Raw genomic sequence first — 14215 nt, forward strand, 5'->3', positions numbered from 1 at the left:
GTATGTGGCATAATCTGAATCGATCCCCGCTTCTGGCATCAACGTCTGGTTCGTGATTTCTAGTCAAAACTGAAGCACCTTCTATCACAGCTCAGCGTCCCAACTGCTTGTTAGTGACTGAGGTTGTGGTGCACCCGGTAGAAAGAGGGCGGTGGCTCGCGTGGTTACGCTCCTGACTTGAAGTCAGGAAGTGGTCAGTTCGAATCTTGGCCATGGCAACTATCCCGTTTTCTTCAAATGAATATTTTCGTCCTTGTGTTTAACTAATTATGAACTACGCCATGAAGGCGTATGCGTGGAGTGGATGTACAGATCCACTTTTTCTTGACCTCGGCACTAGTTGGAGGTGAATCGTCAGCTGAACACCCCAGCCGCTTTACCCCCAGGGAAGTAGCCCCTGGTACTAATTGGTTAGGAGCCTGAGTGGGCCCCAGAGCCGGCCTGGACGACCTGGAAAAGAAGAAATTTTTGACCCTAATGGGACTCGAACTCCGACCTCTCTCAAGTGAATACCGGGACCAGAACTGTATTAAGTTACCTCCACTTATTTCCACATTCAGTCGAATTAATCTTACCATTGGACGCAGTAGTTTCTGTACACTGGACCACTTATAAACCATAAATAAATTAAAGTCAATGATTAAAGGGTGCACGCGGTAGCGTAGATGATCAAGGCATTGTGCTACAAGCTGGAAAGTCTCCGGTTCGAATTAAGATGAGGCCATTGAGTATTTCAATTGACCTAATCCTTTCAATCGCACTGTGGCCCTGGAGCACACTCAGTTTATGATATAAATGAGTACCAGGAATCTTCCTGGGGGTAAAGAGCGGCCGGCGCATAAACCTGATAACCTCACCGCCGTCTTTGAGCCGATTGTCTACAAAATGTGGGAGCCTCGGCATCTCACAGTGGGCCTCCACGGCCAGTTACAGGGATATCATTACCATAATTGAAGACATAAAAACTGTATTTTAAGGAGATTTAGAACTTGTACTTTTCGCCAAATATAATTAGAATTATCAAGCCAAGGAGGGTGTGATGGACAGGGCATGCAGCACAGATTGAGTGAAGATGACTGCATATAGGATATTAGCTGTGTAATCCAAAAGGATAGAGACCAATAAGAAGACCAAGACATATGTCTTAGTATCGTAGGATGGGATGATATGGATTGGATTGATGTGGCACAAGATAGGGACCAGTGGAGGACTCTTGTAAACACGATAATGAACCTGCGGGTTCCACAAAATGTAGATAAGTTATTGAATAGCTGAAGAACTAGCTGCTTCTCAAAAAGCGCTCATCTCCATGTAGTTAGATAACTTCCTCCGAAACGTCGCGCTCGAACTACACAACGTCGTAACCCAGAGGGCTGTATGCTATGTAGTATACAACGTGAGACACTCAAGTCTAACAATGCTGCCAATTTTTTAATTGTTCGCAGTTGCTATAAGCATTATTGTGGCTGTACCCGTGGCCCTGTCCCTGAACTGCATGATATTCACTCCACCCTCCGCCCCCGTAGTCATGTTGACGCTCTATTCAGAACCCGGTCATTGCATTTGGTCAGGGGCCGTAAGGAGTGGGAGGGAGATCAGGCAGAATAGGGCCCCTAACCCCAACAGACTCTTCGGTCTGACCTGTAGGGCTGGACAGCCAGGTCGGCAAGGAAAGCCCCTCAGTGCAGGACTCCCAACCACTTTTCCTCATCGAAATGTCCGAGAACTTGGAAGTAACACGCTGGAACGTAAGTCTCTTTCTCGTTTTGTGAATATATCGCTAAAGCGGCCAAGTTACGCCAACGGCCAACTTATAAGAACAACCAGCAAATCATCGTTACATTAAATAACTCCCTCGAGCAAACAAGCTGATAGTCTTTCAGGTGGTTGAGAAATTGTGCGCTTTTTTATAACCGAAAATTTAATTACCGTGTTCACACCAGATGAATGCATTCCACACATTCACATCTTTTTAAGACCCGTTTTAATATTATCTTCCGACTGACCGCTAGTACAATATAAAGTTGCAGGCCACTCAAGTGCATTTTATTATCTGCTGTTTTTCCAACGTCTGTTATATTTGATCTTCACCAGGCGAAACTACAATTGATTATGACACTTTCAATGTTACTGTAACTATAACACTTCGTAACTACGAACAGTGATAACATTCTTAGTGTTACTGTAACTGCACCACATCAAATAAAGATTCTGACTTGTGTGTTTGACATAAGCCTTCAGGCGACCGAATATGCGACACCGTTCTCAACCGCTGTGCTTCAAACGATTCATTGCCATGAAAATCGGCTTTCAACAGTTAACGTTACACAGCGTGCAGTGAATCATATTCCTAGAACCGTTGCGTAGCAATGGGCGCCTCTACTTGAACGCTGGGGAAACTTCGTTACCTAGAAACAGCCCAATCTGTCACAGTACTTATGAAGTAATCTATTTATATGTCTATCTATCTATCTGTCCGTCTGTCTGTATGTCTTTCTATCCCTGTTGCTCCCTCTGGAGCATAGGGCATCCGTGAAACGCTTCTTTCACGTCAGTTTATCAATGATAGGCAGTCAGTAGGTCTCCTTGGAAGGGTGATCGTCGCAAGGCCGCTGCCTACACACAGAACGACACAAACAGAATAAACACAGACATCCATGCCTCAAGTTGGATTCGAACCCACGATCCCAGTGTCTGAGCAGGAGAATACGATTCATGCCTTAGACCACTGTGATCAGCAGTTAACAGAGCTACGCAGCTGGAGTTTTGTAAGAGGACAGATCATAAATATACCTTCACATTACATGTATATATGAAATATTGGAATTAAAAATGTTCCACGGATGCATAGACCAACTCTTCACAGAACAGCAGTAAAATGCCAATAAGGATAAGGTACGTCGAGTGGCATGTTGAGGAGCCCTGCATCACACAGATGCAGCCTCAGGGCACACAGACAGACGCAGAAACTCATCTGCGAGTGTCTATCCGTAATGGTCGCCCGCCTCTCTTCAGCGCCGGCAGGGAATGAGGGGGTGGCATCAGTTAGGGGGTGCTCCGCGTATTGATTAGTGCTGCAGCCCCTAGTTCAAGAGGGTGGGAGGGAGGCACTGTGCTGTATACTGTTTCTCTTGGAAGGCCTGAGATTATTAGCTGCGTGGACCGCTCGAATGAAGATAGTCCACATTGCAATATGGCAGCGAAGCGCAAGGCTCTCTGTAGGCATGCCGTTGAGTAGAAGCACACAGCCCGTTAGCAGTAGTGTACGGATTAAGTTAAGGTAAAAAATTAAACTAATCCTTAAGCCACAAAATATGATCATCTTAGTACCGCTTGATGTAACATACACCGTCAGTTATACAAGCAAATACATAGAGGAACAAAGGCTGTGCAGGAAAATAGAAACATAGAACAGACATGCAGATAGGTAGCTCTAGTAATTCATTAATTATCAACATAAAACTGAAATAAGGTTGTCGCATCGCCGCCATGTTGCTATTATACGTTTTACAAAAAGAAATGGTAATATGACAAGTTTCATGTTTTTTTTTCAAGATCTCTCATCACGCCCGGAAAATATTCTCTGAGACGGCCAGGGAAGGCTCATTGGCTGAGGTAAATGTGGCCTTTTTTTAAAAAACGCCATTCCCTGATATATGATTCCGTTCACTCTGGCGGAAGGTCATCGAAATTTCGGCGGTACATCCTGTCTCCATCTTCAGGGTCGGAAATGAAGCAAATCACCAATAAGACGCATGCAGCTAGGAGAGCCTCTTGTTGCCTGGTTCTTGAGTGTTATTGCGTGAAGATCTCTGTAAACTTTTCATCTTCCCAGCACATGCTACTTGCTCCGCCCATCTCACCCTCTTTTAAACACTATAATATCCGGCGAAAAATACAAACTTTGACGTTCCTCGTGTTTGTCCACATCGAGTTTTCTTCAGTAGACCGAGTTTCACGCCCTATAAATAACAGCCTAAGATATGCGGTCTTCTAGGTTGTATTTCCGAGTAGTTCGGAGAGGGCCCGACGTTTCGGAGGAACATATCACCTTAATGTTCATGGTCGAAGTGTAAGACAGCCAATAGGCAAGTCACCAGCTGATGGTTTCTAGCTTCGTGTATTCTTCAACCCTGAAGATGGAAGCGATATGTTCCTCTGAAACGTTGGATGTTCTCCAGACAATCCAGTATACTATAATGTTCAGCATATAATGTAGACTTATGGACTTGTCGCATGCGGAAGAAGTACGCGGTTCTTTCAATAACATTTCCGTCTAAACGTAACTTTTCTACAAGTACGGAGCGCTTTCATGAAACAGCCACTATTACTTATATTAATCTGCAGGTAAAGCTATCCCTGTAACAGGCCGTGGAGGGCCATAGGGTTATGAGACGTCGAGGGTCTCACATTATCTAGACAAGCGGCTCACAGATGGCGGTAAGCTTGTCAGCCTTACTCGCCGGCCGTGCTTTACACCCCAGGAAAATTATTTAATTAATTCCTGGTACTCATTTCTGTTAGAGGCTGAGTCGACCCCAGGGACACAATGCAGCTGGAAGGATTAGGTCAGTAGAAAAATCCAATGACCTATCGGAATTCGAACGTGCGACCTTCCTGCTTGTAGCATCGTGCCTCAACCAACTACGCTACCGCGTGGGGCTGTGTACGTATGCAAACTTGAGGTTTTCACGGCAGGGACTTTATTGATGTCAGGATCGTGTGGCTTCTGTAGATATTTAATTACGTTTCATGAAAGTTAGTGCCCCATCTTCAGAGTATCAATCAGACCGGATGGGAAAGTGGCAAGACATAGCTAATAGAGGTAAAGGAGACTGGCCACTAACAGCTTTTCCTCATCCGTGACGTTCATTGGCGATTCCCTTCCCTTCGCTTTAGGCCTCGAAGAGTTTCTAGCGTCGGGCGACAGGGCGAGTGATGAATGTAGATTAGTTGATGGGGTGAGAATTGGCAGGGAGGAAACCCTCCCTAGTTACATTTCGTCCAACACAAATCCCACACTCTCAGATCCGAGATCGAACCCGGGCCGCTGCATGAGCTCTTGAGCCATGACACGGCCTCTGACACTGTCCTCCTTGACGTTCCTTTATCCTCTTCTCTAATATATAACTTGACACTTTCCAAATTCCGCTAAATTCAACCCTGAAGATGGAGGCAATTTATACTTACAAAATGCTGGCAGACGCTTACCTGACTGCACGGTATTACAAACCAGAATATTGTCAGTTTATTTTCTCGTCTTGTCTTTAATATTTCAAAAAATAGATGAATTATATTTATAGACAGGCGGACAACTCAGTCTTTCCTTTTGAAATATGTTTTGAATTGGTTTTGAGCAAGAGTTCTTTGAGTAAAAATATGTCTTAATTTTCTTCCTGTGAGGATATCCGTGTTTGTTGTGTGTGTGTGTGTGTGTGTGTGTGGGGGGGGTGTATATTTGATCAGTCCGCGAACCAGCCTCTCGGAGCCAATAAGATGCAGCCTTCAAGTTTCCACCCTCACGTTTATATAGTGGCATTCAATTACAGACGGGATCCACAATTGAAACTCCATTTCATGCGTTGGTTTCCTTCCATTGCTTTTCATGGATTCTCCACCCCATTATGTATGGTTGAGGCGTTGTTCAAAACGCATCTAAGTCTGCATTGAACTCTCCAGCCAATATGTCTAGGAGTAATCCTTCAGATCTGTGTTTAGTTTACACACAAATAATATCACTTGTCACTGTTAAAACGATTTATGTTGAATTGTGCAGAGCATTTCTGAAACGGCTTTATTCCAACATCCATCACCATGACAATCAAATAAAAAGCGAAATTGTTATATTTGGACAACATCTTGGCAGATGGATTTCTTGCAGCTCATTTCTTCATCTCACCCCACATTTGTATATTGCTTTTCGAAAGTTTATCTACAAGCCGGAAGGTTGTAGTTTCGATTCCCGATGAGATCATTGGATTTTTCATCGATCTACCCAATCCTTCCAGACGGACTATGGCCCTGGGGGCGACTAAACCTCTAACAGAAATGAGTACCAAGAATTTTCCTGGGGGTAAAAGGCGGCCGGCGCATAAGGCTGACAATATTACCGCCAGCTGTGAGCTGATTGTCTACAAAATGTGGGAGTCTGGACGTCTCACAACTCTGTGGGCCTCCACGGCCTGTTACAGGGATAGCTTTACCCTTTTTTCTGAATTGTATGCGTCGGGAAAGCTGAAAGCTGTGTGTAAACCGCGGACCGGTGTGCATATTTGAAAGTTTCCAAAGTTGCGGAGAACCTTGTTTTGCAGGCGCTGCAATAACAACTTACTACTAGGTTCGACCCCCGGTGTATAGCGTCCTCAGGGACCGTGTGGGAATCCCCCCCCCCAAAAGTTATTCTGTTGCTGCTGTATCCGATGCTGCGGTTACGTCATTTGTTTGCCGTGTTTACAGAACCACTACCTAGCAACGGCCGTCTCTTCTGGCTTTGAGCAGACATGTCACAATATCACTACCAAGAAATGCATTACAGAAACCACAAGTTGAGAAACACTGACCATCATACTGTGCTGTTCCTATAAATTGTATGGAGAGTATTTTTGTATTTTTTTTTTATTTCCCTACACGTTTTTTTATTGCTAGTGGGGTGGGACCAAGTCCCTTCTACTGCAGCCACTTCTGGCCTATTGTACCAGCCCCGAATGATAGGCGAGGGTGATTGTGGAGCAATTGGTGGAATAAAGATTGGCAGGGGAAACCGAAGTACTCGGAGAAAACCTGTCCCAGCGCCACTTTGTCCACCACTAATCCCACTTGACCAAACCGGGGATCGAACCCGGCCGCCGCGGTGGGAAGCCAGCGACTAACTGCTTGAGCTGTGGCGCGGCCTTTCTTACACAGTTAGAAACATATAATTTGAGACTCTGTGAAAAGATTAACTGGAAGATATTTTCTTTCTTCGTTTTAGGGAAGTTATGGATTGGCGACACTGATGTGTCATGGCGACCGGAAGCGCAGAAAGATGAAGATCGCACTGCAACACTTCACGCCAGGCTCGGACTCGGAACAGGTAGGAGAACCAATGTAGAGTTGATGCACACAGTCCCGACCCAGTTAACAGCGCCCCTGATTGTAATGTCTCCCGCCGTGCAGTCCGTCACACGTACATTGATCCGGCACAGGCAGCACTTGCATGAAAGAGAGAGAAGAGTTAAAAAAGTGTCACTTTGTGCATCGGTGTTTTATATATGTTTTCGGAGGTCAATTATTGTTTTCGTGTCGTCCCGAAAACTAGAGGGTCCTTGCTGTCCATTATCAAGGTCACTTCCTTCGTTTGACCTTCCACACTTGTCACGAGAATTTCTTTATGAATTCAGTGAAAACCGTTCCCACTTTTTCAGCCTCCCTCAGTGTATGTGGGTCTACGAATATTTCGTTAGTCGAGTGTCTGTTAAGGCGCGTCCACATTACTCGTGCTCGTGCTCGTGCTCGCCAGGTTTGTGCTCGTCGGAAGACTCGTCTGGCTTTTACTTGTGCTCGTAAATTTTCTTCCACACTACTTCAGTTACTCGCCAGGCTTCGTCGCGTGAGGATCCATATATTTACTCGTAGTGTGTATAGGCTGTAGTCGTATTTTAATTTACTGGCTATAGTTTTTAAATTAAAAATGTTAAATTTGCTTATCTCGTGACTTGTTATATCGTCCATATTATTCTCGAGCATAGCGAGTCACACGAGCACGAGTAATGTGGACGCGCCTTTAGGGACTCTTGTTTCCCCGATTAAAGCAAGGAATTCTTTCAGTAACATCGAAGAGAAAGAATATTGTTTCCTTGTCATAAAATATTGTGACGTGTATACCCATTGCTAGGTAACGACTTGGTAAACACATTCCGGGGTAACGAATACGCAGGCAAAAGTCGAATAATTTCCTTTGCTATGCAGCGGCGCTGTAAACACGCATCGCAACAGTGGAGGAAGCGATGTTTTCTGTCGGTCCGCCCCGAGGCTATATAGCGAGGATCCCTCGCGGCTAGGATGAGAATGAGATCGAGTTCTGGAGATGACAGTAGACGATTATTGAGAACAAACGGCAAGAAATGAATTAGGCGGCGAAAAAAGAATTCGTTTGTGAATTCAAGTGACAGACTGTGATGAATCCGTTGCCTGGAGGCCCACAGTGTTGTGAGACGTCGAGGCTCCCACACTTTCTAGACAATCGGCTCAATTTTTATGGCATGTTGCTTAATTAAGCAATACCTTTCCTATTCCAGTCTGATCCTGGTTCGGAGTTGTTCGGTGACACTACAAACCTTGGCGTAAGTTGGGTTGCCGGCCTCCCGGGATCCAATATTACGGTTCTGTTCACACGGGCATCCATCCATACGGGAGCAATAGTGAAGCAGGGTGCATGTTCGTGTTTTTTTATTAGAGGACGTGTAACACGTGTTGATGCTCCTATACTCATGTTCCACCGATTGCACCCCTGCTGTTACTTCACCCTACCAGTTCCCCTAGCCCCCGCACTTTTTTCCTTGAGAGTCTTACATTATTGGCATTTTATAGGAAGAGGGTTCTCTATACAGCGGAGAGTGGGGAGAGATTTCAAGTGTCGAGTGAGATGTTTTAAACGAAATCAATTATTTTAATTCTGTTGAGGAAAAGGTGGGCGGTGTGACGAAGTTTCTGGTCTACTTAAGAGTTCTCCGGTCCCCCACCCCCACCCCCGCCACTTCACCCTTCAGGAAACTCGGAAGAAATCTGCGTGTGGGACTCACTCTGTCTTTGTCTGTTTCAATTGCCCGATTTCCTTCAGTTCGTACGGCAATGAGTGGCATATGTCCAGAACTCTGGGCGCATGGGACGGTCACTTGTTAAGGCGGAGGCCAAGGCCAGGGCAGCCTAGCGACGAGAGGTTTAGTGGCGTCAGTGTAAGACCCGTTGAGAATTCAGCGACAAGCCCCATCATTTTTATACAAATGTTGGTACTATCAACTTCCCCGCTTTCTAGCGAAATCCTACAAGTTATTGAACGCTATGTCGATCGGTAACACCATCTCCCCCGAATGACGCACCCAATTAAACCGCATCCACGTGGTCATAATAGCTATACTCACAGAATAGGCACGATATTCCGAAACAAAATATTTCCCACTGCTTAGTGACATACAACAAAATTTTACGTTCATCCAACTGTTAACACTTAAGGCCATATTGCTGTTGTAACCTGATGTTGCCTTATAACAGTGACAGATCTGACGCTTACGAGAACTTTCTGTGTACTGTCACGTGTATGATTGGCTATACACAGGTTTTGGATCGGTGATCGGATTTATTGGACTGTTCGATATAGCGAGTGACTGCACTTTGCATTTCGTTATAACAAACACAATATTACCCACAGTCACGTCTTTAATAGCCATTACTCGGTAGAGGCTTCCATGGGCGGACGTGTCCCCGAACTGTTCCCGTGCCTCAGCTACCGGCCTCACACAACCACCGAACCACGGCAGTTTTCTAACTAATTCACAGACTGACTGACTCACGCACCAAAGAACTAACCGAACTCAATTGACTCTCACGAACTGTCCCCACAATATGTGCACGGACCGCACAGAAAATAGCCTTCAGTTATTGTTGTGAGATCACTGCCGTCGAAACATGCTTGTTTGCGAAGCCGTTACTTAGCAGCAGCTGTTGTATAGCTGCTTATTTCGCGATCGTTGCCTAACAACCGTCTACATGCTACTATTTGTATGTCTACATACACACAGACAGCATTTTGAGTGAGAACACGATAAGCTGCAGGAACACGATGCATCTGATTTGTATTCCACGGAATTCCCAGAAACACATTTTACCGGCTGTGGGGTGACACCGGTGCGTGTCCTTACACTCATCTGTGGATAGTGAGCGATCACAATAAATGTGTCGGTGATTCAAGAAGATAATTTCCCTGAAAATCTCCACTTGCATTTATATAATTTTATTTCTGCCTGTAATGCGCACGAGATGGCAAAGAGGCGTAGGACTGGAAAGAATGGAGGGCCCTTCTCCTTAATATACGCTAGCTCACAAAAGTGCTACCGGCGTTCTTTGCAATTGTTAATTCTGTATCATATTATCTACCTTTCTGTAAACGTCATTTTATCAAAACACAATTTATTAGAAAAGATCGGGCAAAATTCTGATTTCAGCAACATAGTAATGCATGATGTAGAAGTACAGTAGATATATGTTCACAGTTCCACATTGAAAGTGGAGGCAGCATTCTCACCCGAAAATTCCGCATTCGCCGAAAACACTACAGGGTGTTACAACAACGCAAAGTCTGTATATTCACCGCTATGAAGACCTGAATGACAGACGGGCGGCCATAATCTCCACGTACGGCCTTCTTTTTGTTGTCTAATAGCCGCTTGAAAATTGTTGGCAGGAATGAATTTGATGGCTTCTAGTCAGCGGTGTTTACTTCGCCAGCTGCCGGTAAAGAGCCTAGCGCAACAACCGGCCTGTGATTGGATATGGGAAGATTCCGCTGTACTTATGGAGGCGACTTCATCGAGAAGTGAAACCTCAGCTGAATTTGAGGTTCTCACGGCGATAGTTGCTGTAACGCCGCGTAGTTCGGAGTGAGACCGACGTTTCGGGAGGAAAACGCTGCAAGCTGAGCTGTCTCCTTGGTTTCTTTTTCGACTAATACTTCGACCCCGAAGATGGTGGCGATATATTGCTCCGAAGCGTGATACTCTTTTCAAATTAAAACCTAAAGAATTTCATGTATTTTCATGTCTTTATCTTCAAACAATCACCGTTTCTACAACAAGTAAAGAAGTCGTACTACTGAAACTCATGTGGTGTATGCGATTAAGCTGCAAAAGGGGTATCACGGATAGAGACAATATCAACGGGGATCGGTTTATCAGCTTGTATTCAACAAGGTTGTATGGTGCGATATATTCCATTCTTGCAGTGTAGGTGGGACCCTCCAACTCCTTGAAAAGTAGATTTATTTATAATGGTCATCGAAGTGAAAGCGGTCAGACCCCCGCGCGATGTATTCAAATTGAGACGTGCTCGAAGTGCCTGGCTCTCTCTGTCCAGCCACACGAGCTCATAGACTCTCTGATGAGTTTCTGGGGATTCTGGAAGGTACGAATTTCAGAAGCATTTCTTGTGTTAGCCTTTGTCTATGGACGCGCCGAATAACATTTAAAAGCATATAAAACGATTTTTAAATTAAACTGAAAAAGATGGCAAAGAGTGATATTTTTTTATATATTCAGTTTTGCGATAAGGCTGTGTTGTTCCCATAGCTGGCTTCTCACTTCGGAGATCCAGATTCGGTCTTAGGACTGTGTATGTATGTATGTAATTTGTAACGGTGAACGTCGCAGCTAGGGCGCCCAGCAATCGCCGTGCGTGGGCTGTGTGTGTTATCATGGCCGCGGTCATCAGCCCTGAATCCACGCCTGACCCTCCACTTTCAGCTACTCTGAAACGGAAGACTTTGTTACCAGAATAGATTTGTGAGTGGCGGGGTGATGGGTTGAATCATCTTGTAAAACATGACATTTCCTTTCTGCACCGGCTGCCATGGTATTCAGAAGCTGTAAAGTTAATATTGATGCCGTGAGGGCTATCGTTCTGCAAGGCGCCACCTTGCAGTGATAGCTCACGTGATATATTGAAGGTGCTTCCCCTCCCGGGCAACACTGCTCATATTATCGACTCTTATAAAGCTGATTGAAGGGATAACTCGCAAGAAAGCGGGGCTGGAACGTGAACTTGATTCGAGAATAAAAAGAAAATGTTATAAAAGAAATATATATATGTACAGATACCCCATCTGGGACGATCACGTATGGTTGAAAATCGGGAGAGGAAATAGATGGGTCTCAAATCGTTTGATTTCACGTATGTTTTATGACGAATGTTGAGGGCATAACCTGCTTCTCATATTATTTAAGTGGCGGCCTGGCTCCTATATTGAGGACTGCTAACAGACTGGCGCAGGCGCTTTGTTTGAGCTCTCTTCTTTCGGGCCTGTGTTCGAGTACCGTATGGCGAGTTACATATTGTACGTAATTGTAACATTGTAGAACTTGTACTTCTGTCAGTAAGACACGTAACCAGAAACACGAGCTTAGCGTTACTCAGAATACGTTAAGAAGAGGAAATAAAGAAACAACAGTTTATGTTAACATAGTTCTTCCAGGTTCATGTTTAGGCGCGTTCACAACCCTGCGGAGTGCCAGTTGAGTTCAATCAGCCCGTCCACACTTTCATACTGTCATGTGTTATTATACACGGAGTATGGATTCCTAATTGGATTTATTGACCACTTACAGAAAGTAACTACAAGTAACTACAGCGCTATGGCTAATTCAAACACCCAGCAGTTCACTGCAGCATATACGAAGATTTTTTAATCTGTTCTGTCTTCACCAGGCAACGGCTTCCAGCAGCGGACGATCGTCTTAGTCTATGTTCCTGAATTATCCCCGTGCCTCAGCTACCAGCTTCTAACGGGAACGGCTCACAACGACTAACCGCAGCGGTCCTCTTAACTAATTTACTCACTCACCAACCAGCTCTTCACTTCTCTGTACTCAACTGCATTGCACCTCGGTCCGTGGAGTCATATAGCCCCAGAGCGGACCACATAGAAAACACCATTTCCAACAGAACTTCCACCGTTGCGCGTTGGCTGTTCCCTAGCAACGGCTGCTGTCTCGTTTGTTTCGCGGTCGTTGGCTAGTAATGGGTGCATATGGCACAACTCTAGAATCGTTGGAAGGATCGTTATGAATTGTGATGTCGGATTTGTTCTATTCCCTCAGTATACCTCAGCTCTATTACACTACCTACAGTGCCATCAAGTACAGTAAGGGCAAGTTGTCCCTGTGCTTAATTACTTAAGCGAGAGGCCTTGGTACTTGATGGTGGTGAGTGGTCACCTATATGCCCCGGCCGCTTTACCCCCCGTACCCATTGGATAGGGGCTGGGTGGACCCCAGGATCGGTCTACACGCTATAGAGAACCGAACCCGGGATATCCAACGCGTAACCCGTCGCTGTACAGTGTGAGCTATCCCTGTAACAGGCCGATGGATGCCCACAGGGTTGTGAGACGTCGAGGCTCCCACATTTTCTAGTCAGTCGATTCACATATGGAGGAAAGGTCAGACTTACTCGCCGGCCGCCCTTTACCCCAGGAAGATTCCTGGTACTCGTTTGTGTTAGAGGCTGAGTCGACCCCAGGGTCGTAGTGCTGCTGGAAGGATTAGATCAGTTGAAAAATATAATGACCTCATTGGGAATTGAACGCACGACCTTCCGGCTTGTAGCATAGTGCCTCAACCAACTACGCCACCGCGTGCCCCTGACTGTTAACAGTAAAATTATAAAAGAATAAATGTGTCCCTAGTGACTCAGTATGCTGCGTGCCTGTGTCCTCATATGGTCCTGTGAGGAAGTAACGTGCCACAGTTTGCGAACCACTTCATTTTTGTGCGTAATCCGTCGTGACGCGGGGATTCACTTTAAAACGGGGTTCTGACGCAATATTTCACAGGTTATTAGGTTATCCCATGTTACAGTTGATCCCAGCACCTCTACTGCGTCTCGCCGGCTTCAGCGGCAAGATTTACACCCGTGTCCACTTGCTGCAGCCATTTCCATCAATACCCCCCCCCCAACCCANCAACACACACACACACACACACACACACCGCTCATACGTTCAGTTTATAGCGGGCAGTGGGGAGGTGAGGTTTTGCGCTTGGCTTGTTTTCTTTCCTACCCTTCTATCACTTTATTCTTCTGTTTCTATCTTGGATCCTTTTCACACCTCGACGAGCGCGTCACATTTCAGCGTCGGGACGCCTGGCGTCTGTACTCTTCAGATAAGCACTGGTCAGCCGTGACGTCATTCCGACCCGGCCAGTTAATGGCCGCGACGGGAGAGTGGTTTTAATGTACGCGGGCCGTATTGTTCCACTGGATGCTCAATATGAACTCAACTGTAAAGGATTTTAAAAAGAAATTCGCGTATCAAATCTCACTGCAGGTGGGGGGTTGGAGAGGGGGGGGGCAGCGTATGTAGACGCGCAGTGCAGGCCGGTTATTGGGCTGTCTTCTCATCTCTAAGTTCAGTTTGTTACGGCAGCTCCATATTCCGGAGTCTCGTGGACACACCGCCTTGCTGATA

General features: G+C 45.6%; 1 protein-coding gene across 1 annotated transcript in view; it reads left to right on the forward strand.

Annotated features, from left to right (window-relative positions):
* Positions 1–14215, forward strand: part of LOC111862734 (POU domain, class 2, transcription factor 2) — a 201733-nt gene that overhangs the window by 102423 nt on the left and 85095 nt on the right. Inside the window, exon 3 of the mRNA XM_023848368.2 lies at positions 6971–7072. Coding sequence (XP_023704136.2) covers positions 6971–7072 — 102 coding nt within the window. The remainder of the gene's footprint in view (positions 1–6970; positions 7073–14215) is intronic.

The sequence above is a fragment of the Cryptotermes secundus genome, unplaced genomic scaffold (genome assembly GCF_002891405.2).
Source record: "Cryptotermes secundus unplaced genomic scaffold, Csec_1.0 scaffold5, whole genome shotgun sequence".
NCBI lineage: Eukaryota > Metazoa > Arthropoda > Insecta > Blattodea > Kalotermitidae > Cryptotermes > Cryptotermes secundus.